Here is a 27,446-nt window from a genome sequence, read left to right on the forward strand (position 1 = left end):
CTGCATGTAGATTTGATCCTTTGAGAGGGAACGCGCGAAGGAGTCAGGGTGAGAAAAAAGGAACGAGGCGTGAACAGCAGATGGATGGAAGGCGGCTTTTTTTTGCGTTGGCGAAACACTAACGTTGACAGTATGACAGAGCACAAGCGACGGATGAAAAGGGACGGTGCAAACTGTAGACCTCTTGCACGAGAAGTTAAAAGTTGAATCTTCAGCTTTGCAATGGCTTCCGGGCACTGCCTGCTCACACCAAGTTCAGCAACTCCCAATAAAGCAAAGACTCTCGTCCCCAGTCACATTGTACCTGGGTGGATTTGCACAGTCAGTAGTCGGTCGGCGGGGCCGCCGTCAGTTTGAGTTTATTCGAGCAGCTAAATGCAGAAAAAAGCAGAACCCGGAATTAGCTGCTGGGATTTCAAACCAATGGATTCAACCACAGGTCATACAGCGACCAAAGAGCCAGACATCCTAATGGAGCTACAACAGTGTGAATTGAGGCCGGCTGCATAGAATTGAGACCTTAAATGAACGGAGATGGAGACCCTGTTGTTGTATACGGCTGTGGAGCCGGAGTCTACAGTATGAGCTGACCTCGGAAAACAGTGCGAATTGAGACCCGGCCGGGCTGTCTAGGATGGCGACCTCAAATGAATTGGAGACACTGTTGTTATAGTACAGTACATTATATGGGTACTGTGGAGTGTGAGGCTACAGTATACATTGAGCTCTCTGCATGAGGCAAAACTGCTGTAATGCATCTGTAAATCTGACAACGAATAGGAGTTCCAGACATGGTAATGGAGCAATGAAACAGCATGGACAACTCTGGCTGCCGCGCCATAACACTACTCCTACCATCTCATAACAAGACGGCCATGTCAATCATCAATTAAGAAAAAAAAACATCCTCATGTGGCAATGAGTGGTAGCCAAGATATCTAGTGCAGTGAACGCTTGAGGAAAGCTAGTGCAGCATTACAGGTGCATTTATAAGTTCTAATTATTAACAGTGAAGAGTCTAGGCACCCTTTTTCATGTACATTCCCTCGTGCTTCCTGGTGCTAGTCAGCATTATGCTGGATTATGTAGAGGTCTCTCCAGTGCACTCATCCTTGCCCGTCATGACATCGACTCTACCCTGGTTGTCGGGTGTCTTCGTATGGTGGTGGTCTTGGTATGACATGCCTCAACCCCCCCTCCCATCTTTTGGTGCAGTGTGATTTCATAATGCGATGCAGTATAGCTGTCTCCCAGATTCAGAAAAGCTTTATTTGCATGACAATTAGACTTTCTGCTGCTGAAGAAGTCATGTAGCTTGCGCTCTCTCACCCCCCCCCTTATTATTATCTCTCAGTGACTACATCATTAAGGAGAAGACAGTGCTCCTGCAGAAGAAAGACAATGAGGGCTTTGGCTTTGTGCTTCGGGGAGCCAAAGGTGAGTGCGAGCCTCCCCCCCCCCGAAATACCCCTGGATGTCTACAATCTCCGGCTTCCGCAGTCCTCTACTCTTCTGTTATTTCACGTTCCCTCCTTGCACTTCCTCTCTCACCCAATTCTTCCATCGTATCTCTCGGCCTCCCTTCTCCCCCTACTTTAACACTATTTTATTGCTTCTCTCAAATCCCCCTCATCCTCTTGTTCTTGACTTGTTCTCTCCGCAGCCCAGACTCCTATAGAGGAGTTCAGTCCGACCCCAGCATTCCCCGCGCTGCAGTACCTGGAGTCTGTGGATGAGGGGGGGGTGGCCTGGAGGGCTGGTTTAAGGATGGGGGACTTCCTTATTGAGGTATGGATCCCTGGAAAAGCTTGTCACCCTGACAGTTTATGCAGGCCTGGTAACGTGGGTCCAACTTTTGTGATCACTATCAAATTGTACATTTGTTGATTTGTTAAGAGTTTGAACTTGTATCGTGTTGAGTGCAGTGTGACAGTTTAGTGTTGTTGACAGCCAGTGTTATCTCTCTGTGCGTGTGCATGAGTGTGTGTGCGCGTGTGCATGAGTGTGTGTGTGTGTGTGTGCGTGTGCATGTGCGTGTGTGTACGTGCGTGTGCGGGTGTGTGCGTGTGCGTATGTGTGTGTGTGTGCGTATGTGTGTGTGCGTGCGTGCGTGTGTGCGTGTGCGTGTGTGCGTAGGTTAATGGTCAGAATGTAGTGAAGGTGGGCCACAGGCAGGTGGTCAACATGATCAGACAAGGTGGCAACGCTCTAATGGTCAAGGTTGTCATGGTGGCCCGCAACCCAGAGATGGAGGAGACCAACCTCAGGAAGAAAGGTATACTTTTTAGCTTGTTCTGTGTAATGTACACAATTCATGTTTATAACTTTGTAATAATAATGCTTGTTCGCAATACCGTAACAGCTACTCTGTGTATGTTTATAATACAGCAGTAAGCAGTAAGTTTGTTTGGTCCTTGTCCCTTGGCAGTCCCCCAGCAGGCTAAGAGGCTGACTCCTCCTGCCATTGCCCTGCGCTCTAAATCAATGACATCAGAGCTGGAAGACATGGGTAAGACAATGGAAGAAGAAGGGTCTGGGAAGCATAAAAAGCAGGGAGAAAAGGAGAAGAAAAGGATTGTTCACATTAGAATTCTGACCCATAGAAAACGACGTTAATTGAAAAAGTCCATTAAATATTAAGTGAGTTGATGCAGGGAAGCTTGGATGTTTCGGGGTATAGGTAAGATTTCATGTTTTAATTACCAATGGCTTAATGAGGAGGACTGTGGGGATACATGTCCTCTTTCAAGTGAATGTATAAACACTAGGTAAGATGTAGATACAGTGAAGTCATTCACATTGTGGAAGCTCGACGTTATGCACATAACCTCTGCTCAATGTCTTCTTTTTCTGCTAAATCAAATGGACGACTAACAGTGGAGAAAGGTGGGAAAAGGTTGAGTTGTGTGACGTCATTGTCATGGTCGTCGTCTTCCTCCTCACCATCATTATCACCATCACGTCATCAGAGTCATCATCAGTGTTAATGTAGAAAATGTACTGTACTTTATTCATGTTATTTTGTGATACTACAGAGATGCCTACAATAGCAGTCTCAGTATACTGTTATAGCATAATATGACAACCTTCTTTTCTCTAATTATGCTGCAGTTGCCTCTCCATGGAAAAAGAAAGCAGGTGAATATCTCTCTTATCATTACCTTAAATCAGCCCTTAAGCCTCCATTCAAAATCAGTCTGCTCGGGTCCTAAGAATATATCACCTCTGTTTTTCAGAGTACGAGTCCTCCCAGGTGCCTGATAAGAAGAGGACAGTCTATCAAATGGCACTGAGTAAGATCTGACCCCTGTCCCCCCCTTTGTGTTTCCAAAAAGGGCCATCTTTGAACTGGGTGACAATAATGTGCCGCCGCTTTCAATCGTCTTACGCTTTTGATCTCTCTCTTCCTTCTCTTCTATATTTTATTTCTCTCCCTCTCCTCGCTCTGTCGCTCTATCGCCCTCCGTCTTTCAGATAAACTGGATGAGATCCTGGCGGCAGCTCAGCACACAATCACATCAGACGGACAGGGTCAGCGGGGTCACGGAGGGAAGAGAGACCGAACCAAGAGCATCGCCCCCAATGAGGTAGTGCATCATTCTTGACATTACCCTACCATGACTGTACCTGCAGGTCCAACTGGCCCTGGGGATCTTACCCTCAATTCAGTGCTTGTGTCTGTAACGCTGGATGTGAAAGAAACCTCACAGAACAGGATATGAACTTATTGCTTCCTCCATATTGCACTATATATCCCTTTTACTGCCAATGCACTTTTAATGCGGCATCACTTCCTCCCGTTCTCGGGCATCTCTCCCTGTGTGTCTTTCTCCATTGTGTGTCTTGCAACACATAAAGCCAAGTCATGACCAGTTGGTTGGTGTGATGCCGCCTGGATTTGGTTACAGCCAGGGTCAATATCCCCCCGGCCAGCCTCATGGAGTAATGCTGCGACAGAAATCTATTGGTAAGTCCTACAGATATTATTGCTATGACTGTCAAAAAGCTACATTCTGACTGTTTGTTAACTGTTTTCCAACCAGATAGTCTGTTTATCTCTGTGTGTCCCTGTTTCAGGTGTGATGGAGGAGGAGAGGCAGTACCTCCACAACCCGGCCATGAAACTGGCCCGTAGTCTGTCAGAGGACATCCCCCCTCCCCCCAACACATCCGCCCCAGAACCCCCCTTATCTTCTGACCCCCATACTGTTTGGAGGGGGGAGCAGTCTGCCCCCCAGCCCCCGTCCTCCCAGGCCCAGGCCCTCCTCACCCAGCAGCAGGCAGCCCACGCCACCCAGGCAGGCTGGGACAGGGAGGCCCTGGCGGGGCCAATCAACAGCACGGCATGGCCCCGACGCTCCGGAGAGGAGGAGGACAATACACAGGGGAGCCCCCGGAGGGGATGAAGAGAGGTGGGGGCAAAATGGGGCCGTTGAGGAGGGGCTACAGTAGTGCTACTCCACCCACAAGCGCAGCTCCCAAAACTCAACAGCAGCCCCAGCAGCAGCAGCCCCAGCAGCAAGTGGCGACCCGGGAGAGGGGCGGAGGGGCAGGCAGGGGTGGGGGAGGCAGGAAGGGCGGGAGGGGCCCTCTAGTAAAGCAAACCACAGTGGAAGGTGGGCTCAGCAGGCACCACCGAGGGGGGCAAGGCCAGGGGGGTAAGCGCTCAGGGGCCAAAGAGAAGAGCTCCATCCCCATCCCCACCATCATCGTCAAGGCCCCCTCCACCAGCAGCGGCAGTGGCCGCAGCAGCCAGGGCAGCAGCGTAGATGCCGAGCATCCGCCTCCCGACATAGACGACCCTACCTCCCCATCCGCCTCCCCCGACACCCCCATCACTCCCGGCCTGCCTTCCCCTGTGTCCCCCTTACCACCCCAGCCCCCTGTCTCTTCCACCATGCCCCCTTCGACTGTCGCCCCCCAGCTGCCCCCTAACCTGGAGAATCTGGACTTCACCAACCAGTTCAGGGGGGCCTTCGTCGGGGCAGCGCGCCGGGACCGGGAACGTTTCCGTGACATGAGGAGGAAGAGTGCTTCCTTCTTCCTCTCCTCCGAAGAGGACATCCAAGGGGAGGCGGAGGGAGGTGGGGGGGTATGGACCCAGCCTCTACAGGGGATGGGGATGGATGTCCCCACCCCCCGCCTCCGCCCCTCCAAGTCCATCGACGAGGGCATGTTCTCTGGGGACAATTACGTCCACTACGCCAGCAGCATGCCCCCTGCCTTCGGGCTGCCTGAGTACCACTCCCCTGTGATGGGCCAGGACGGCCAGCCCAAGTCCGCTCCCTCCAACTACGGCCCAGGCTCTCCAGCCACCACCTTCATCCACCCTCTGACTGGGAAGGTCCTTGACCCCTCGTCCCCCCTGGGCCTGGCACTGGCTGCACGGGAAAGGGCCCTCAAGGACGACCGGAGGACCCGGCGGGAGGAGCGGCACTTTGGCCGGCAGATGTCCAGCGTGGGGACATTTCCTACCTCTCTCCCGTCCCCCACGCCGTCCCTGTTCCCCGCCATTACCTCCCCTGCCTCTCTGAGCCGCCCGCTGTCACCCAGGATATTACGCTTGGGAGGTGAAGGGGGAGGGGAGAGAGTGGAGAGGGACCAGGCAGCCGGAGCCAGAGAGGGCCTCAGAGTTCGCTTTTCAGAGGACAGAACCAACCAGTACCAGACCCAGTATTATCAACAGAGTCCTAGAGACAGGGAGCCACCTGGCCCGCCCATGCAGCCGCCCGGCCCACCGCCTCAGCCTGCACCCCGCAGACCCTCGTTCCTACAGATGGAGAGCAGTGCAAACTCTAGCTACATCCCCCAATACCGCCTACCCACAGCCCCAGCCCACCCACATGAAGATGGGGGAGAGGGAGGAGGAGGAGTGGGACTGGGGCTCATGGTGCTTCCACCGCCCACCCCCTCCATAGACATAGATGATGAGTTTGTCTTTGTTGACCCCCTACCCCCTCCCTTGCAGTTCGCCAACGGCCAAGGCCAGAGAGAACTGCAGAGGGGATACTCTCAACAGCATCAACACTCAGCTCAACACGCCCCTCTCGCCTTGCCACCCCCGCCGCCCCCCCTCCCCTCCCCTAAAGTACCTCCACAAGGAGGCTTCGCCTCCAACGCCCCCCTCCCTTCCCCCCAGACCGGGGACTCTGCTGCCTCCAGCCTCACGTCCTACGACAGCGAGGTGGCCAACCTCACCCAGTCAGCTCTGTCTCCCTCCCTCACCTCGCCCCAAATATTCCCCCGTTCCTCCGCCGCCACAGTCGCCTCCGTTTTACCCGCCCCCTCACTCCACAGACCCCAGCCCATGTCCCATGCACACCCCTTCTCCAGTGGCCCCAGCGTACCGGTTAACCCCGCTAATATGGGGGCCCCTGTTTCCCCGATGACCTTAGCACAGGACCGAGGCGCGGCCACCCTCACTACGACTGTGACCTACGCTACCACGATGACCGTGACCGCCGCCGCCACCAGTACCACCGCCTCTGCGCCGTCTTCAGACTGCAATGTAGCTGGGAACGCCCCCAGAACCGCCATCAGTGCTGTTGGCAAGGCAGGCGACCACCAACCCTCCAGGATGAAGACTGGAGACTGGCAGACAGAGACGGTGGTGGACTCTGGGATTGAGGAGCTGGACAGTAGCAGCGACCACCATCTGGAAACACTGGGAGTGAGTAGACTGAGGGGAGAGAGAGGAGGAGGAGGAGGAGGAGCGGAAGGGGAGAGAGTGGGTGGCGTGCACCCGGATCCTTACTTCACTTACTCAGGTGGGCAAACATTTGAAGCGCACCATGCCAAACACACGGCCAACCCCCCTGTGTATCCAAAGACGATGCAGTACAAAGAGGGGGGCATCAAGGACACAAGGGAAGCGTTGCGTCGACAGGCAAGCACCAATCCGCCCTGCCAGAGTGTCCCACCACACCCCCAGAGACAGGCCAACCCAGAGGAGGAGGCCAGGAGAGGAGAGGGAGGAGCAGCGGACGAGAGGAAACAACGCAGACAGAGTCGGCCCAAGATGGAGGACAGCTTCGGTTCCACCTTGGCTGCCTGTCTTGAGCGGCCCAACACCCTGGAGCCAAGACCCTTGTCCTGGAGCGAGGGGGTTGACCCGGGGCAGGGCCTTGAGCGAGGCGGGGGTGGGATGTCTGTGGAGGGGCGCAGGCTGCACTCACCCCTATCGGGAGTAAAGGCCAGCATCATCAACGAGCTGAGCTCCAAGCTGCAACAGATGAGCAATAAGAGCACGGAGGACTGGAGTCAGTCTGAGATGCGAGGTCCGAGTCCCATTAATCCGAGGTCGCCCACAATGCAAAGGTAAGGCTGTTGTTGTTTAGTCAATTCTAAGGGTTTCACTCAGTGACTCCACGGCACTGCCTACTGAGTACAGTGATCCCTTTTTTATTCTCTTTCAGATATTCAGGGGATTTCTCTGCCTCGTTTCAGAGCCCCCCCACAGGCCACTCCACTTCCCCCTTACCCACCTCCTCCCCGCAGCATCGCCCGTCAATCTTCACCCCCAATCTCACTGCCACCCCCTCCGGCTCACCCTCCCACCAGCCCCCACTCCAGCCTAACTGGATCCACTCCCCCTCTCCCCAGATGCCCACCTCCCCCTCTCACTCCTCCCACCCTCCTCTCTCCCCCACTTACTCCCCCTCTCAATCCCACCCTCCTCTCTCCCCCACGTACTCACCCTATCCCACATCCCCCAAACATCGCACTAAGTACCGTGGAGCCAAGATTTTTGACTTCCAGTGTACCCCTGGTCCAGAGCTGAGGTCGTCTATGTCCCGCCGGCGTGCCCCCAGCCCCCTCATCTACTCCACAAACCGCCCCAGCCCCGCCCCTCCCAGACCCTCCTCCCTCCCCATCCTCCCCAGCACCCCTGTCTACAACACCCCCTTTGAGTTCCCCGTTCCCCTAACTCCCTCATCCCCAGGTCACACCCTAGGAGACCCCTTCAACCCCTCCACCTCTCCTCTTTTTCCCACATCCCCACAACCTCCCCGCGCCCTCCTGGTCTCCCGCTCCCTCTCCCCCACCCAGTTCCTCTCCGGCGCATCCTCACCCTCCATGCACCTGCCCCCCTCTCCATCCTGCCTCAACTACCCCCACCTCACCCCTCCTCCCCCGGCCAAGCCCTTCGCCATCAAGCCCCTGTCCTACTGGACCAAGTGGGACGTGGCCGACTGGCTTTCCTACCTGAACCTGGGGGAGCACAGGGAACGTTTCCTGGATAACGAGATCGACGGCTCCCACTTGCCTTCCCTCACCAAGGACGACTTCCTGGACTTGGGGGTGACGCGCGTCGGCCACCGCATGAACATCGAGAGAGCGCTGAAGAAACTGACTGACAGGTGAGGGAAGAACGGCAGAGTCAATGCACAGACAGAGGCAACATGTCAGCCAGGGGGCAAGTGGAAATAAAGAGGGAGAAGGAAGGACCGGATGGAGAAGGAAAGACAAGTGCCTCTTTCCTTCCCTGCGAGCCAGATGAGTCCATCCCCCTTCCCTTTTTAGTCATTAAGCATTTATCCTTAGAGTTAATTTGCTAAGTTATTCCATCTCTCTCTCTCCCCCTCTCTCTCCCTCTCTCTCCCCCTCTCTCTCTCTCCCTCTCTCCCCCTCTCTCTCTCTCTCTCTCTCTACATGTATTTCTCTCTATCATTTAATTGACTACCTTCACTACTTTTCATTTTCTATTTATTCTTATTTCTTGATTTACCCCCCTCCCTCTTTCCTCAGGCTGTTCTCTCCCATGCATGACCCTAGCCCCTCCCCTGAGCCACAGGCAGAGAGTGAAAGATGAGGTGACTCAGGGCTCAGAGAAAGACAGAGAAACACACGGACCGAGATGAGTTCTATAGAAGACCATTGGACACAGACTGTGAGCTGGACAAATGGTGTAAAGGATCACGACGGAAAAGGCTTAATCACACCAGGAGAGATTTGTTATGAGTGGAGGACAATTGTCTATTTACACCCACTGTACAACTACTGATAAATAGGCTTTTAATTAACACATGGACACACACAGACAGACACACACACACAGACACACACACACACACACAGACATTTGACTGGTGATTCTCACACTCCATCTGCTGCCTGGCGGTTGCAGTACTGGGAGAAATGCTAACAAGAATCTTGAGATTGTAATGCTGCTACCCATACAGAGAGGGTAAGCCCATGGATATACTAAAGGTGGTGGTTGGGTACCTCTAATAAACAATACAGGCCATATTCTTATCCTGGAATTCATGCGCAAACTCTGACGCGCATTAGAGCATGGGATTGGAAGCTTTTGTTGGAATGTCTAAAAGTTTGAATATGGTCCTAAAATGGAAAAGTACATGACATTTTAAGTTAAAGTAAACAGTAAAAAAAAAAGTAAAATAGTGGACTTTTTATACTGAGGTCAGTTTATGCCCTAATTCCCTAGTGATTTCCCAACAAGCTTTCTACGTATTTTACTAACTCTGAGTAACAATATAGCTTACATGTAAAAATTGATTCACAGATCCAAATCATGAATTTGTTTCGTACCAAGTGCTGATTGCAATCATTCATTTCAAACGGGTCAGAGTATTATTGATATTTAATCATCCAGATTTGTGTGTAACGACGAATACTCGAAAAATATTCAAAACATATAGTCGTAATATGTCATTTTTACTATGATAGTTATTATCTTTAGAAAGGCCGTCCGGAGTATGTAGGAGAGGGGCAGAGGATGATCAAATGTTGGTTTGTTTTTCCCTGAGACATGACTGTATTGGAGTCCACAGCCATGACTCAGGGTTTGCTATGAACTCATGTCATTTTACACTACAAAAGCTGTTTGTCATTCATTCATTCATGATGATGATGTTTACGACTATACCAGGGATGTGAGCGTCTTTTGTCCCATGTCGACTTTCACACACACAGGTGCAGCGATCAAAAAAAAAGGGCTTTTACTGTGCGTCTGTCAGTCTATACGGTATGTATGGTTTCCTAGGCCTTCTTCCTCTGTGAGTGTGTGTCTGTTTGTGTCGATCTGTTTGTCAGCTTGCCTGGTTACCCATGATCCTTTCCCCACCCTCTGTCCCTCTCTCATATGCCTTCTCCACAACTCAACGCCAGTTTTCTAATGGTTCGAAAATGTAGAGATGTATATTTTGCACCAGTTGACAATCCTAACTTTGCCCTATTTCATAAACACCTCTCCAATATCTCAAGAGAAACCTTTTTCAGATCCACATATTTCAGAAAAACACATTCAAACACACACAGATACACACACAGGCTCTTTTAGGTTCCTTTTGGCTATTGCCTTCAGTGAAATGCACTGTAAGGTGAGGAATACACTCAAAACCTGTACACATCCTTTATAGGCCTATATAATATAGTGATAATGACGAGTATGATAACGACGACAATAATAACATCAATTATAGTATAATTTTAAAACAATTATTATATTAATCATTAGGTATATGTAAAAAAGAAATAACACTACAGAATCGCTGTCTTCCAAATAGTGTGAGAAATGATTTGAAGCTACTTGTTTTGTTTTCTCTTTATGTATTATTTCCGGTAAATGCTTTCTATACTGCTCGACTTGTTCTACCATTACCTACTTCATCCTCCCAGTGAAACTCCTACACATCAACACACACCCTTTACTTCTTTAGGGTTGTTGCCTTTCAACAACCTTCTGACGGAAATGATTGAGCGGTAGTGTAGGAAGCATTACGTTCTATGATTTAAAGAGTATTTTAGGACTAGTAATATATACATATGATGACTATTTACAGTATGAGCAAATGTATGCAGCGATAAGAGGTATTTATGAAGTTATGTTCAAAATGAAATACAGAAATATACCGATATGATAGAGTTATAACTAAGGTGTTGAAATAAACGCTGAATAAACTATTGAACTCTATTGATATTTTTTCCCTCTCTGAATCCAAGGTTTCCTGGTTCACATAAAGATCCAATCTAGACTGGCCTGTTATGATTGACTCATTTAGCAGCGTCTCCTTCTCCCAGCCCACCAGGGGCCTTATGCCATATTGTTCCTATGTTCAGGATTAATTCAGATCTGGCGGAATGAGGAAAAGCGGCCACATGAAGTACTTGGATTCATCTGTTGTGGTCATACAGTGTAGGAGGTAGGGTGGGTCTTTAAGAAGTGGGTAGTCAGAGGAGAAAAAGAGAGAAACTCGATAGGGGTAAACGAGAAGTCGTTCCCTGACACACTTGGATGGGTTCTTCTGCAGTGGGTTGCCAGGACCCACTGCATCAGGGGAACTCCGACTCCCACTTTGCACCCAAGTAGTGTGGCAGTGTGTGTACTATGTGGTCTGAGAGTATGGCGGCATAGTCTCTTAAAACAGACAAATCCCAAGTCTCATCAGAGAATGGAGTGTTGCAAAAGTGCACAGGGTGAACGTGACAGTTCACGGGGCCACCCCTCACTCACACACTAATAAGCTCCCATGATGCGGTGCCACATTGACACAACGCTGTGACCAGTAGAGGGTCGAAATGAACTTCTACAATTCATTAGCACCATATTGAGAGAGGTGAGGGAAGGAGAGTAAGGGAGGGAGGGAAGGAGAGGAGGAGGAGGATGAAGTTTCTTCCAGCTGTTTTTCTAATAGACTAAGAGTTGTAAGAGTTGTAGAGAGAGAGGGAACTAATGAGCGAGCAAAAAGGGGTAGGCGAAACGAATCATCTTACACATTGAGTATTGAGGAAACTACGAGGAGAGTAAAGAAGGGATGGGGAGACTTGGATAGCAACAGCAGAAAAGAGCAAGAGAAATTTGACCAACAGTGGAATGAGTATTAGGATGGAACAGCCCTGCTAACATAAGAGGAGAGAAAGGTAAGAATGTTTTTTTCCTCTTGCCCATCAATCATTATGTGATTTTCATGCAAATTAACTGTCTCTGTCTTACTTTCGTTGGATCTGCCTTGGTGACTCAGTCTTTCAGATCACACTGGTGTGTGTAACTTTAAGTGCCAGGGAAAATTGGGTCAGTGAGTGAGGAGTGAGGAACATGTGTTGTGGGAGAGGCATTCGGAGAGAAAAGAGAGACGGAGAGAAAGGGAGAGAAAGTCGGAACGGCCCTAGAACTAGCAAGTGGCCTCTTGAGTAGTCACTGGTGATTCAGAGGGAGACATGTAAGTGATGGATTCTCCCCGGCATGGTTTTTATTTTGTCATGTTTGAATGAGGACTTGATCCTTGTAATGATTGAATGCAACTTGAATTTATTTTTATTTGAATTATAGTCTATGATACTGTTCAGCGTTGTGAAACTGAGCCAAGACAAACTAGCCAATTGATACTTAAAAACCCCAGTCCCCTACCCACCTTACCTCGGCATGCTGAAGAAGAGATGGGTAGAGACGGACATGTAATAAAACAAAGTTGCTATAGTGGGACTGTATTTAAAACCGAACAACAATCCTGTGACATTTATCAACAGTAGGCCTTCTGTACTGTTATATCATGTCATAGAAGACCAGCTGTAGGAGGGAGATGGTAGATAAGCACAGCAGCAAGGGGGAGAACTTTTCAGAGACAAAACCTTGGTTCTTCTCTTCCCTCTGCGTTAGTCTTGTGATGAGGTGTGGTTAGTCAGTTTCACACAGAGGAAATTATCACTCAGCCAACAAAGTGCCAATGTGTTAGGGAGATAAATAAGCCTGTAAGTGTCTGAGTGCTTGTGTGTTTGTGCATGAATCTGTTTTTATCTTGTACTGTTCAAAGTACCTCCTATACTGACACAGCCTCATATCTTTTCCTCAGTTGGGTTATAACAAAGCTGTGTTAATTATTTCAAACAAAGCTTTGACTTAGAACTACAGTAGGCATATTATCTGATTTGCTAAACCCAAACACTCTCCTCGCACTTTGTTGTCATGTTTTCCATGAGCATGGAAGGGACGTGTGAGAGTAGAAGATGGCTCGGCTAATAGTGAGGGAGGCCGTTAGTCAGAGCCAGGGAAATATGACCTTTCCCTCCCTGTTTATTTTGGGACAGCAGCAGGAAGAATGTCGGAGCGGGTGTTCTATTCCTGCTGTTAGATTCCAGTCTATAAATTCCAGTCTCGGAATGACACTCCCCTTACTCACGATGGGTTCAGAGCAGAGGAGGCTGATGTGAGGCACTATAGAAGGGTGGGCTCATTGTAAAGGCTGGAATGGAATTCATGGAACGGAGTCAAACATGTGGTTTCTATGTGTTTGATGTGTTTGATACCGTTCCATTTATGCCATCCCAGCCATTACAATGAGCCCGTCCTCCTATAGCTCCTCCCACCAGCCTCCTCTGGTTCAGCTAGTATATCATAGATGTAAGCAATGTAATGTATATAGAATGTTGCAGCTGGTTCCAGTTCCGAAGGCTCAGTGAAGGAGTTGCTTGTCGTTGTTTGTTGCATTATCGATTTCAATGAGATTCTGTATTTTCCAAATCATATCATATTTCATATTTAATTTGAGTAGATTCTGTACAAATCTGTACTAATTATGTCATCAAGCCATTAAGTTTGATCACTGGCATGTACATTTCAGATTCAAGAGCCAAATGCTTATATTTAAAAGATAGATGTATATCTGTTGATATTGTAGTGAACGGCAGGGAAGCGAACACGGGTTGCAGGCGTAAAAGGTAAACACCCTACGCATCACGCCAATAGGTATAACCCACTTGGTAAAAATTGTAATGTGGCTCATATAGCTGCACTGCCCCTTCCTAACAGGGAGGCAAATCCCCGTGCTTCGACTGCTCAGCCCCCTCACATGTCCCGGGCCGTGTGTTCCGATGGCCCCACGGCTCGTGGTGGAAAAAGTACCCAATTGTCATACATGAGTAAAAGTAAAGATACCTTAATAGAAAATGTCTCAAGTAAAAGTGAAAGTCACCCAGTAAAATCCTACTTCAGTAAAAGTCTAAAAGCATTTGGTTTTAAATATACTTAAGTATAAAAAGTAAATGGACTTGCTAAAATATGCTTAAGTATCAAAAGTGAAAGTATTAATCATTTCAAATTCCATATATTATGCAAACCAGACGGCACAATTTGTATATATACTGCCCAAAAAAATAAAGGGAACACTTAAACAACACATCCTAGATCTGAATGAAATAAATAATCTTATTAAATACTTTTTTCTTTACATAGTTGAATGTGCTGACAACAAAATCACACAAAAAGAATCAATGGAAATCCAATTTATCAACCCATGGAGGTCTGGATTTGGAGTCGCACTCAAAATTAAAGTGGAAAACCACACTACAGGCTGATCCAACTTTGATGTAATGTCCTTAAAACAAGTCAAAATGAGGCTCAGTAGTGTGTGTGGCCTCCATGTGCCTGTATGACCTCCCTACAATGCCTGGGCATGCTCCTGATGAGGTGGCGGATGGTCTCCTGAGGGATCTCCTCCCAGACATGGACTAAAGCATCCGCCAACTCCTGGACAGTCTGTGGTGCAACGTGGCGTTGGTGGATGGAGCGAGACATGATGTCCCAGATGTGCTATGGCCAGTCCATAGCATCAATGCCTTCCTTTTGCAGGAACTGCTGACACACTCCAGCCACATGAGGTCTAGCATTGTCTTGCATTAGGAGGAACCCAGGGCCAACCGCACCAGCATATGGTCTCACAAGGGGTCTGAGGATCTCATCTCGGTACCTAATGGCAGTCAGGCTACCTCTGGCGAGCACATGGAGGGCTGTGCGGCCACCCAAAGAAATGCCACCCCACACCATGACTGACCCACCGCCAAACCGGTCATGCTGCACGATGTTGCAGGCAGCAGAATGTTCTCCACGGCGTCTCCAGACTCTGTCACGTCTGTCACGTGCTCAGTGTGAACCTGCTTTCATCTGTGAAGAGCACAGGGCGCCAGTGGCGAATTTGCCAATGTTGGTGTTCTCTGGCAAATGCCAAACGTCCTGCACGGTGTTGGGCTGTAAGCACAACCCCCACCTGTGGACGTCGGGCCCTCATACCACCCTCATGGAGTCTGTTTCTGACCGTTTGAGCAGACACATGCACATTTGTGGCCTGCTGGAGGTCATTTTGCAGGGCTCTGGCTGTGCTTCTCCTGCTCCTCCTTGCACAAAGGCGGAGGTAGCGGTCCTGCTGCTGGGTTGTTGCCCTCCTACGGCCTCCTCCACGTCTCCTGATGTATTGGCCTGTCTCCTGGTAGCGGCTCCATGCTCTGGACACTACGCTGACAGACACAGCAAACCTTCTTGCCACAGCTCGCATTGATGTGCCATCCTGGATGAGCTGCACTACCTGAGCCACTTGTGCTGGCGGTGCTTTCACTAGAGTGAAAGCACCGCCAGCATTCAAAAGTGACCAAAACATCAGCCAGGAAGCATAGGAACTGAGAAGTGGTCTGTGGTCCCCACCTGCAGAACCACTCCTTTATTGGGGGTGTCTTGCTAATTGCCTATAATTTCCACCTGTTGTCTATTCCATTTGCACAACAACATGTGAAATGTATTGTCAATCAGTGTTGCTTCCTAAGTGGACAGTTTGATTTCACAGAAGTGTGATTGACTTGGAGTTACATTGTGTTGTTTAAGTGTTCCCTTTATTTTTTTGAGCAGTGTATATTTTTTATTTACAGATTGCCAGGGGCACACTCCAACACTCAGACATTAATTTACAAATTAAGTATTTATGTTTAGGTAGTCCGCCAGATCAGAGGCAGTAGGGATGACCAGGGGTGTTCTCTTGATAAGTGCGTGAATTTGACTATTTTCCTGTCAAAATGTAACGAGTACTTTTGGGTGTCATGGAAAATGTATAGAGTAAAAAGTACATTATTTTCTTTAGGAGTGGAGTGAAGTAAAAGTAAAAGTTGTCAAAATATAAATAATAAGGTAAAGTACAGATGCCCAAAAAATTACTTAAGTAGTACTTTAAGTACCTTTACACCACTGCCCAAGGCCGCCATCCCACTTCTGACAACAATGTATAGAACTACGGTGCAGGGATGCAAACCCGGGTTGCTGGTATGAATGGCAAACACCCTACACATCGCGCCAATAGGGTTAACCCACTTGGTTGGAATTGTAACACGGCACAGTACTTCATATAATGATGAAATCTCTGTGAAAGTACTGAAGGTTGTTTATGATCTTTTCCTCTGCTCTTCAAAGACATACCCAAAAATGTCGACGCTCCCTAGAGAACCCAATGAGGACTCCAGGATGCAGAGCTTCTGGATGGTGAGGAGGAAGTTACAGATATGAATATAAACATCAACCTTTTACAACAGTTCATGACTACCATTAACTGATTTTCTATGTGTTCTTATAACAGGAGAGTCGAATCTATAGCAATGCCTCTTTCTGCAGTTCCTCCTGATCCTGATCAACTCTTCTCTCCTCCATCCCTCTCTCCCCCTCTTCCTCCCCAGCCAGGGAACTATGAACGAACCGTCCGACGCACTGACCAGTCCTTCCATGCATGTAAAGATATCATGGCCTGTTTCAATGAGAGGGCCAAAGTAGAGAAGCAGTACGCCCAGCAGCTCAGTGAGTGGGGCAGCAAGTGGAAGGCCATAGTAGACGCCCGTAAGTGAAGGAGAACCAAGAAGGACTTCAGGACTGGACTTCTATACTATAGCACTCATTATAAACTGTCAAAATTATGAACAAATACACTATGCCAAATCCTCCCACCTGGTCTTTGTATTATCAATCAGGCTGTTCTCATAGACTAGATGTAACATATTAAACGAAATCCGGGACACTCAAATTAGTATGATACAGTATGGTACGTTTGGTATGGATACATAAGACAGAAGTTTGCAAAATAACACAAACGTCTAGCAACCCAAAGGATGCGTGTTCGAATTTCATCACAGACAACTTTTGCATTTTAGATAATTAGCAACTTTGTAACTACTTACTACTTTTTAGCTACTTTGCAACTACTTAGCATGTTAGCTAACCCTTCCCCTAATGCTAACCTTAACCTACAGTAATTCCTAACGCAAACGTCTAGCAATCTAAAGGTTGTGTTCGAATCTCATCACAAACAACTTTTGCATTTTAGATAAATAACAACTTTGCAACTCCTTATTACTTTTTAGCTACTTTGCATCTACTTAGCATGCTAGCTAACCCTAACCCTAACCCTAACCTTAACCCTTTAACCTAACTCGTAACCCTAAACCTAGCATTAACCTTACCCCTAGCCTGGCTAAAATTACTGTTAGCGACCTAGCAACCTAGCTAATGTTAGTCACAACAAATTGAAATTCATAGCATATCATATGTATAGCAAATTCATGACATATTGTACAAATTGCAATTTGTAACACATCATACGAATTGTAATTCGTAACATATCATAAGAAATGGTTGATGGACATCCACAAATGAATGCATACCATACCAAACGTAACATATCACAGTAAATTGAGTGTCTCTGGATTTTTGTTTGCTATGTTACATTTACCCCTGAGTCCAGGTTGCATCAATCTAATTAGTTATCATTCCCTAATCAGTTAAAAGTCTTCTCTCTTTTTATCTTTCCCTTTCTCTTCTCTATCACCCTAGGGCCGCTCTATGGCTCCCTTATGAGGGCGTGGCAGTGTTTCTTCTCCTCCGCTGAGCGTCTATCCATTCTCCATTCCTCTATCTCCCAGTCCCTCGTTACAGAGGAGGGGGACAGAGTAAAGAGCTGGCAGAAGGATACCTTCCCTAAGAAGATATTCTGTGGATTCCGTGAGACCCACGAAAACGAGACAGGGTTTGCACGCGCTCAGAAACCCTGGGCCAAGAGGCTGGGAAAGGTTACAAAACCCATATGTTAGGTGTCTTCATGAACTGGTTCCCTGTAGCTCAGCTCAGTTGGTAGAGCATGGTGTTTGCAACGCCAGGGTTGTGGGTTCGATTCCCACGGGGGGCCAGCAAAAAAAAATGTATGAAATTGTATGAAATGTATGCATTCACTACTGTAAGTCGCTCTGGATAAGAGCGTCTGCTAAATGACTAAAATGTAAAATGTAAACTGACCAAATGAGCCCGCATTTGTGTGCGTTGGGGGGATTGTACTTCACATCCCTATTGCTTGATTACGAGGAAGTCAACTTTATGCCTAACTGTTTCTCTACAGTACTTTAGTTTTACGGTAGTCTAAGTTTGGGCACCATTACATTTACATCTCCAAGGCTAGTAGCATGCAAGGCTTACCCTTTGCTGGTGAGATTAGAAGCTAGGTGATAAATTCCTGAACCCTCAAAATATATTTTATGTATCCTACTGTATGCGGCACACCCTATTATAGTGATTGAATTACTCCCAAGGGAGGTGTTATTTTAGCCTATGAGTAGTAGGACATGTGTAGTAGAACTGGGTTCAAATACAATCTTTTTTTATGCAATACTTTAGCTGTGCTTGATTGAGAAGTCTTTTGCATTGAAACCAATTAAAAAGTCCCAAATGTGCAAACCCCACCCACTACTTGGCACTCCAAGGCAGGCTAAAGCAAACACTCAAAGTATTTGAAAGGATTAAAGTAGTATTTGAACCCAGATCTGATGAGTAGTGAGTGGCGTGTTCATGGAAGCAGGGAATACAATGTTTTAACTTTGTTTTGCATATTTTTACCCGTATGTCGTAGCTGGAGAAAGCCCGTGGTGCATACCATAAGGCTTGCCATAAGGAACAGATAGCCATAGACAGAGAGACGCAGGCCAAGGAGAACACAGAGCTGAGTCCTGAGAAACTGAAAAAGATCCAAGACGCTCGAGAGAAGGCCAGTGTGGAGAAAGACAAAGTGAGAAAAACTGAAAGGCTACTAACTCACAACTGCTCAATTTATATTCATTAATCTGAGAGTGTGGGATGCTCAACTAGACAGATATGGAAATGTTGCACTTCCCTAGCCCATGCCCCCATCTGGTAGACTATTTTAAGGAATTTTTCCCACATACAGTTTCCTTTTATGGCAGGGGCAAAAATGTGTTATTGTAACCACCATAGTAACCACCTTCCATGTTATTGTTAGGCACCATCTTTGTTTATCCAGTAGTAAATTATTTTAACTTACACTATATATACAAAAGTATGTGGACACCCCTTCAAATGAGTGGATTCGGCTATTTCAGCCACACCCATTACTGACAGGTGTATAAAATACAGCACACAGCCATGCAATCTCCATAGACAAACATCGGCAGTAGATTGGCTAGTACTGAAGAGCTCAGTGACTTTCAACATGACACAGTCATAGAATGCCACCTTTCCAACAAGTCAGTTTGTCAAATTTCTGTCCTGCTAGAGCTGCCCCGGTCAACTGTAAGTGCTGTTATTGTGAAGTGGAAACATCTAGGAGCAACAACGGCTCAGCTGCAAAGTGTTAGGTCACACAAGCTCACAGAACGGGACTGCTGAGAGCTGAAGCGCATAGCGCATAAAAATGTCCTCGGTTGAAACACTCACAACCGAGTTCAAACTGCCTCTGGAAGCAACATAAGCACAATAACCATTCTTCGGGAGCTTCATGAAATGGGTTTGCATGGCTGAGCAGTCACACACAAGTCTAAGATCACAATGCCAAGCGTCAACTGGAGTAGTGTAAAGCTTGCCGCCATTGGACTCTGGAGCAGTGGAAACACATTCTCTGGAGTGATGAATCACACTTCACCATCTATCAGTCTGACGGAAGAATCTGGGTTTGGCGGATGCCAGGAGAACGCTACCTGCCCCAATGCGTAGTGCCAACCATAAAGTTTGATGGAGGAGGTATAATGGCCTGGGGCTGTTTTTCATGGTTCGGGTAGGCCCCTTAGTTCCAGTGAAGATAAATCTTAACAGCACAGCATACAATGACATTCTAGACGATTCTGTGCTTCCAACTTTGTGGCAACAGTTTCGGGAAGGCCCTTTCCTGTTTCGGCATGACAATGCCCCAGTCCACAAAGCGATGTGCATAAAGAAATGGTTTGTCAAGATCGGTGTGGAAGAACTTGACTTGCCTGCACAGAGCCCTGACCTCAACCTCATCGAACACCTTTGTGATGAATTGGGACGCTGACTGTGAGCCAGGCGTAATCGCCCAACATTTAGTTTAAAGCCTTCCCAGAAGAGTGGAGGCTGTTATTGCAGCAAAGGGGTGACCAACTCCATGTTAATGCCCATGATTTTGGAATGAGATGTTCAACGAGCAGGTGTCCACATACTTTTTTTCATGTAGTGTACAGTATATAGGGACACTGGCTAAACCAGAAGGGCCCATTCATATACATTCATATACAGTACCAGTCAAAAGTTTGGACACACCTACTCATTCAAGAGTTTTTCTTTATTTTTCTATTTTCTACGTTGTAGGATAATAGTGAAGACATCAAAACTATGAAATAGCACATATGGAATCATATAGTAACCAAAAAAGTGTTAAACAAATCAAAATATATTTTATATTTGAGATTCTTCAAAGTAGCCACCCTTTGCCTTTGTTGACAGCTTTACACACTCTTGGCATTCTCTCAACCAGCTTCACCTGGAATGCTTTTCCAATAGTCTTGAAGGAGTTCCCACATATGCTGTGCACTTGTTGGCTGCTTTTTTTTCCCTTCGCTCTGCAGTCCAACTCATCTCAAACCATCTCAATTGGGTTGAGGTCAGGTGATTGTGGAGGCCATGTCATTTGATGCAGCACTCCATCACCCTCCTTCTTGGTCAAATAGCCCTTACACAGCCTGGAGGTGTGTTTTGGGTCATTATAGTCCCACTAAGCCGAAACCAAATGGGATGGTGTATCGCTGCAGAATGCTGTGGTTAACCATGCTGGTTAAGTGTGCCTTGAATTCTAAATAAATCATTGACAGTGTCACCAGCAAAGCACCACCACACATCACACCTCCTCCATGCTTCATGGTGGGAACCACACATGCAGAGATAATCCATTCACTTACTCTGCATCTTACAAAGACATGGTGGTTGGAACCAAAAATCTCAAATTTGGACTCATCAGACCAAAGGACAGATTTCCACCGGTCTAATGTTCATTGCTCGTGTTTCTTGGCCCAAGCAAGTCTCTTCTACTTATTGGTGTCCTTTAGTAGTGGTTTCTTTGCAGCAATTCGACCATGAAAGCCTGATTCACGTGCTTGCTATCTTGAACATGCACGCTTTATATATCATTACATAAGAAGAAATGTATAGTTTCAGTAACCTCGAAATGTGGCCATGGATGTGTTACTCATTTTAACGTTTAATGTTTACTGTATTACATAGTAATATGGAATTGTGCTTGGTTGACAATATCAACATTTAAATGAGATGTATCTACAGCCTGGATAGTTTCATCTGAGCCATTGGCTTAATGCCATTCTTTAACTTTTATTTTTGGTTGAGTTGGAGACGTGAATCCAACATATCATTTGTTATCTTGTCGACAAGTTAATAAGCTATTTATTGTATGATAAAAGTGATATTGAGGAGTGTTTGGTTTCCAATGCAACCAAATATCAGCATTTGAAGGAGATGTATCTTCCACTTGGATAGTTCCATCTATGCCACTGATTTAGTCTGGCTTTAATTCCAGTTTGTATACAAATGAATAATTAATATGTTGGATTGATGTATCCATCTCAACCAAAAATCTAATTTAAAGAATAGGACTAAATCAAATCAAACTTTAAATGCACTTTAAACTGTTCTTTAACTTTAACTTCTGGTTGAGATGGAGACACGAATACAACATATTAATTATTTATTAAATTTTGAATTTGTAGACAAACTGGAATTAAAGCTAGACTAAGTCATTGGCACAGATGTAACTATACAAACAGAAGATATATATCCTTCAAATACTGATATTTGGTTGTGTTGATATCCAAACACAATTCAATATCACAAAATATCATTCAATTTGAAATCAACCAGGGCTTGAAAACCTAGGCCTATTGTATTGTCTATTTTTAGTTCAATTCTGGGGTGAATTGAAACAATAGCTGTTGATGACTTTGCAAATGCTATATAGGCCTAAGTAGCAGCATTGATGATACATAAGTGGCAAAGTATGGTCACATTTCAATTGCTCTGTTAAACCTACCCTTTGGAATGACTTCAATAGCAACAGTGAGTATATTTAGAATTTAAGTGGAGATCTCTCAACAATCTTTCGCATGATAGCACTTTGGAAATAGTCAGTGAGAAATATCATAGCTCAGGAGGGCTGGGCTTGGCTGGGTTAAAACCTTGGATGAGAGACCGAAGGGTAGCTGTAGATAGATCAATTATCCAGTAGAAGATGCTGCCCGGCCTGTTGTTATTTTCTTCTGATAGTGGATATAACATTGAAGATCTGACATTGATTTAAATGTACAAATTCAACATATTTCATACAAGGTTTATCTGTATTGTAATTTGATATCCATGATGAAATGTCAACCTCAAAACAACAGTTGATTACTTTTTTCAAATCCAATGTATTTTCCACATAGATTCCACGTCACAATACATTAACAAATTACGTTAAAAACAATGGGACTGTGTGTGGCAAGCTTACAGTATTTGTTGGCAAGCTTACGCTGTCTTTGTTGGCAAGCTTACAAAGTCTTTGGTGGCAAGCTTACACAATCTTTGGTGGCAAGCTTACACAGTCTTTGTTGGCAAGCTTACACAGTCTTTGTTGGCAAGCTTACACAGTCTTTGGTGGCAAGCTTACACAGTCTTTGGTGGCAAACTTACAAAGTCTTTGGTGGCAAGCTTACACAGTCTTTGTTGGCAAGCTTACACAGTCTTTGTTGGCAAGCTTACACAGTCTTTGTTGGCAAGCTTACACAATCTTTGGTGGCAAGCTTACACAGTCTTTGTTGGCAAGCTTACACAGTCTTTGGTGGCAAGCTTACACAGTCTTTGTTGGCAAGCTTACACAGTCTTTGGTGGCAAGATGTGTTTTGATGGTATGACATCACTACTCTGATGTTGTGACAGGTCCGCGAGAAATGTTGTTGGCAAGCTTACACAGTCTTTGTTGGCAAGCTTACACAGTCTTTGGTGGCAAGCTTACACAGTCTTTGGTGGCAAGATGTGTTTTGATGGTATGACATCACTACTCTGATGTTGTGACAGGTCCGCGAGAAATATGAGAAGGTGTTGGAGGATGTAACGTCCTATGCGCCTCGCTACATGGAGGAGATGGAGGCCATTTTTGACCAATCGCAGGAGGAGGAGAGGAAGAGGATCAGCTTCCTCAAACAGGCCTTCCTGTCCATCCACAGACACCTGGACATCACCAACAATGAAAGGTACAGGAGCCTCCTCCTTCTGTCTCTGTCCTCACTCGTGTGGGTGCGTGCGTGCATTTCAAGTTTTATTGTCACATGCACAAGTACAGTGAAATGCTTTTCTTGCAAGCTCTTTCCCAGCAATGCAGTAATCGATATTTAAAAAAAAAAATGTTTTTCAAAACACAAGAAAGTAAGTAACCTATATACAGAGTCAGTTCCAGAATCAGTACCAATACCATATTTACAATGTTCAGGGACACTGGAGTGGTAGCGGTAGATATGCATAGGGGTAAGGTGACTATGCATCGGGATATATATGATAAACAGAGTAGCAGCAGCATATATAATGATTGTATGTGAGTGTGTGCGTGCGTGTGTATAGAGTCAGCATGAATGTGTGTGTGTGTGTGTGTGTGTGTGTGAGCAAATGAAGTGTGTGAGTTTGTGTGTGTGTGTTGGAGTGTCAGTGTGAGTGTGCATAGAGTTGTGTGTGTGTGTGTGTGTGTGTGTATGTGTGTGTGTGTGTGAGAGGTCTGTGATGATCTAAGTGTTCATTATACGAACATCCTCTCCCGTTCTGTCTGTCGCTGTCTGTCAGTGTGAAGACCGTGTACAGTGAGCTCCACCACACCCTCACGTCCATCAGTGAGGCGGACGATCTAAGGTGGTGGAAGAACAACCACGGCCCAGGCATGCCCACTGACTGGCCAACGATTGAGGTAAACAACTGTTACTCATTATATTGACCTTTGACCTTTGCTAGTGTTGATAGGCATATTCCCACCAGCCATATAGAGTGAGAGCTCTATACAGTAGATTACTACTGTATACATACCATGTGTTGTGTGAAATCAAATGATATGGAGAGAGTTTAATGAGAAGGAATAACCAACGCTTATCTGTATCATCAGGAATGGATCCCACCTGTAAAGAAGCCGAAAAATAAAAAAAGAGACAAGAAAGGCCAGAAGGATAAACCGTAAGCTGTGTGTGTGTGTGTGTGTGTGTGTGTGTGTGTGTGTGTATTTGTATCCAACATATTACAATGTCCATTACAATTGATTACTGGAAAACGTCAATTAAACGTTGAGTCTCAAATACATTTCAACAAATATACGCTGGGTCTAAATGAATTGTTTACAAAGTTACCATGAATTACCATGAATTGTTTACAAGGTTTAATGTTTGATTTGTTAAATAAAATAATTCAGTAATGACTAGAAAACATTATGGCAAGCATCCCTTTTCATCCCCAGTAAGAAACTGCTAGCCATTGGCTGCTAACAGAACTTCTAGCGAGTGGTGTAAAGTACTTAAGTAAAAATACTTTAAAGTACTAATTAAGTAGTTTTTTGGGGGTATCTGTGCTTTACCTTACTATTTATCTTTTTGACAACTTTTACTTTTACTTCACTACAATCCTAAAAAATATAATGTACTCTTTAATCCATACATTTTCCCTGACACCCAAAAGTACTCGTTACATTTTGAATGCTTAGCATGACAAGAAATGGTCCAATTCACGCACTTATCCAGAGAACATCCCTGGTCATCCCTACTGCCCCCGATCTGGCGGACTCACTAAACACAAATGCTTAATTTGTAAATGATGTCTGAGTGTTGGAGTGTGCCCCTGGCTATCCGTAAATAAATAAAAAACAAGAATAGTTAAGAATCTGGTTTTCTTAATATAAGGAATTTGAAATGATTAATACTTTTACTTTTAATACTTAAGTATGTTTTAATAATTACATTTACTTTTGATACTTAAGTATATTTAAAACCAAATACTTTTAGACTTTTACTCAAGTACTATTTTACTGGGTGACTTTCACTTTTACTTGAGTAATTTTCTATTAAGGTATCTTTACTTTTACTCAAGTATGACAATTGGGTACTTTTCCTACTTCAGTAGAAGTCTACAAATATTTGGTTAGAAATATACTTAAGTATCAAAAGTATATGTAATTGCTAAAATATACTTAAGTATAAAAAATAAAAGCTAAAGTGTAAATCATTTCTAATTCCTTACATTAAGCAAACCAGATGGCACAATCTTCTTGTTTTTTATATTTCCCGGATAGCCTGGGGCACACGCCAACACTCAGACATCATTTACAAATGAAGCATTTGTGTTTAGTAAGTTGGCTAGATGAGAGGCAGTAGGGATGACCAAGGGTGTTCTCTTGATAAGCTCGTGAATTAGACAATTTTCCTGTCCTGCTAAGCATTCAGGGAAAATGTATGGAGTAAAAAGTACATGATTTTCTTTAGGAATGTAGTGAAGTAAAGTAAAGTTCCCCCTTAGCTCAGCTCGCTGGTCACCATAGCAGCACCCACCTGTAGCACGGGCTCCAGCAGGTATATCTCTCTGGTCACCCCCAAAGCCAATTCCTCCTTCGGCCGTCTCTCCTTCCAGTTCTCTGCTGCCAATGACTGGAACGAACTACAAACATTTCTAAAACTGGAAACACTTATCTCCCTCACTAGCTTTAATTAAGCACCAGCTGTCAGAGCAGCTCACAGATTACTGCACCTGTACATAGCCCATCTATAATTTAGCCCAAACAACTACCACTTCCCCAACTGTATTTATTTATTTATTTATTTTGCTCCTTTGCACCCCATTATTTCTATTTGTACTTTGCACTTTCTTCCACTGCAAATCTACCATTCCAGTGTTTTACTTGCTATATTGTATTTACTTCGCCACCATGGCCTTTTTTGCCTTTACCTCCCTTATCTCACCTCATTTGCTCACTTTTTATATAGACTTATTTTTCTACTATATTATTGACTGTATGTTTGTTTTACTCCATGTGTAACTCTGTGTTGTTGTATGTGTCAAACTGCTTGCTTTATCTTGGCCAGGTCGCAATTGTAAATGAGAACTTGTTCTCAACTTGCCTACCTGGTTAAATAAAGGTGAAATAAACATTTTAAAAAATTAAAAAAGTAAAAGTAAAAAAATATATATGAATAGTAAAGTAAAGTACAGATACCCCCCCCAAAAAAAAACAAAAAACTTAAGTAGTACTATTTTTACTTGCGTACTTTACACCACTGCGAAATAGACACCTGGCTCAAATTGATGCCTTGGCTCTAATAAGAGCCTATTGTGTTTATTGATTTAAGGAAATAAATGCCTGGGCAATTAATTGAAGTTTTATGGTAAGACATTTCTAGATGAACTCCCTTATTCATTCTATCATTCCTCCATCCTCTAGTGTGATGATTGGAGGAGTGAAGGTGCGAGCTCTGTATAATTATGTTGGAGAGGAAAGTGATGAGCTGTCCTTTAAAGCAGGTGACATGACCGTTTAAAACACAGTTAAATTCAGCATTATGTCTAAAGCATTGAAAGACTACAGTTCCTTTTGCCAGTCCAATGTCTCAAGTGTGTCATCCAGAATCATGCCTGTTTCCATACCTGTATTATTCCAGGTGAGGTGTTCCTGAAGGTTGAGGAGGAGGACGACCAGGGGTGGTGCAGGGGGATGCTGGACGGAGGGAATGACGGCTTCTACCCTGCCAATTATGTGGAAGTTGTGCAGTGATGTCATCCTACCACTCTCAAAACTCTCAAGCATTATGTCAGCAACTTTTTTAATGAAATGTGCATGTCTTCATGGAAAAATCCACTTTGGTGCAAAATGACTTTGAATTTTGATTTGACTGATTTAACGTAAAAGGTTGACGCTCACAATGGTATAATCATCAAGCTGAAATGTGTAATGTTACCAATACCTTAAAGAGAGACATACAATTCCCTTAATTATTTTACAATCTAACCTAAATGGTTTGAGCTCAATATAAATGAACTTCTATCACACGCTATTTCTACTTTTGCAGGTGGTTGTGGGCAGGGACACATTTGGCTGCCTCTGTCACTACTTTAAAATGATTTAATTAGCAGTATTAGTATTTACCCTTGACCAGGAAAGACCACACGTTTACAGTGATTTGTGTATGCTGATATTAAAATCTGAAAGCTGTATGATAATGCATATTATATATGATTGAAGGACATACATAATTCTTAGTAAACTAAGTTCTACAAGTGGCATTGGGTTGTATTAGAAAAGTAAAAGTCCTAAATCTTTACTAAGCTCAATGTTTGTGTCTTTTTTATACTGACACCAAAGTGTTGCATTCGGAAAGTATTC

The 27,446-nt window shown here is 45.3% G+C and overlaps 2 protein-coding genes across 4 annotated transcripts in view; both read left to right on the forward strand.

The window, feature by feature from the left end:
- Positions 1 to 10,936, forward strand: part of LOC106579239 (SH3 and multiple ankyrin repeat domains protein 1) — a 75,345-nt gene extending 64,409 nt beyond the window's left edge. The window contains exons 17-27 of the mRNA XM_045701933.1: positions 1,355 to 1,437; positions 1,664 to 1,788; positions 2,137 to 2,275; positions 2,429 to 2,509; positions 3,112 to 3,138; positions 3,237 to 3,293; positions 3,475 to 3,587; positions 3,859 to 3,967; positions 4,078 to 4,389; positions 4,476 to 7,317; positions 7,416 to 10,936. Of these exons, the coding sequence (XP_045557889.1) occupies positions 1,355 to 1,437; positions 1,664 to 1,788; positions 2,137 to 2,275; positions 2,429 to 2,509; positions 3,112 to 3,138; positions 3,237 to 3,293; positions 3,475 to 3,587; positions 3,859 to 3,967; positions 4,078 to 4,389; positions 4,476 to 7,317; positions 7,416 to 8,364 (4,837 nt within the window). The 3' untranslated portion in view covers positions 8,365 to 10,936. The remainder of the gene's footprint in view (positions 1 to 1,354; positions 1,438 to 1,663; positions 1,789 to 2,136; positions 2,276 to 2,428; positions 2,510 to 3,111; positions 3,139 to 3,236; positions 3,294 to 3,474; positions 3,588 to 3,858; positions 3,968 to 4,077; positions 4,390 to 4,475; positions 7,318 to 7,415) is intronic.
- A 625-nt stretch (positions 10,937 to 11,561) lies between these two features.
- On the forward strand, positions 11,562 to 27,384 carry LOC106579238 (protein kinase C and casein kinase substrate in neurons protein 2). 3 transcript variants are annotated; one of them, XM_014158956.2, is made up of 10 exons: positions 11,563 to 11,883; positions 16,190 to 16,258; positions 16,450 to 16,606; positions 17,597 to 17,832; positions 18,663 to 18,818; positions 23,123 to 23,298; positions 23,879 to 23,999; positions 24,192 to 24,259; positions 26,508 to 26,587; positions 26,725 to 27,384. In XM_014158956.2, the coding sequence occupies exons 2-10, from the start codon at positions 16,202 to 16,204 to the stop codon at positions 26,835 to 26,837; spliced, it is 1,164 nt and encodes a 387-aa protein (XP_014014431.1). In that variant the 5' UTR covers positions 11,563 to 11,883; positions 16,190 to 16,201; the 3' UTR covers positions 26,838 to 27,384. The 3 variants fall into 3 exon arrangements, with proteins under 3 accessions (XP_014014433.1, XP_014014431.1, XP_014014432.1); XM_014158957.2 differs by lacking the exon at positions 11,563 to 11,883 and adding an exon at positions 12,013 to 12,182; XM_014158958.2 differs by lacking the exon at positions 26,508 to 26,587 and having other exon boundaries at positions 11,562 to 11,883; positions 26,725 to 26,956.
- The last annotated feature ends 62 nt before the right edge of the window (positions 27,385 to 27,446 follow it).

This window comes from Salmo salar, chromosome ssa19 (assembly GCF_905237065.1).
Source record: "Salmo salar chromosome ssa19, Ssal_v3.1, whole genome shotgun sequence".
Taxonomy (NCBI): Eukaryota; Metazoa; Chordata; class Actinopteri; order Salmoniformes; family Salmonidae; genus Salmo; species Salmo salar.

Excerpts from the sequence above, each read along its gene's own strand:
- LOC106579238 (XM_014158956.2), top strand. The coding sequence starts at position 16,202 with ATGTCGACGCTCCCTAGAGAACCCAATGAGGACTCCAGGATGCAGAGC. Across the intron at positions 23,299-23,878 it reads GACATCACCAACAATGAAAG|TGTGAAGACCGTGTACAGTG; the intron begins GTACAGGAGCCT and ends GCTGTCTGTCAG. Across the intron at positions 24,000-24,191 it reads CTGACTGGCCAACGATTGAG|GAATGGATCCCACCTGTAAA; the intron begins GTAAACAACTGT and ends CTGTATCATCAG.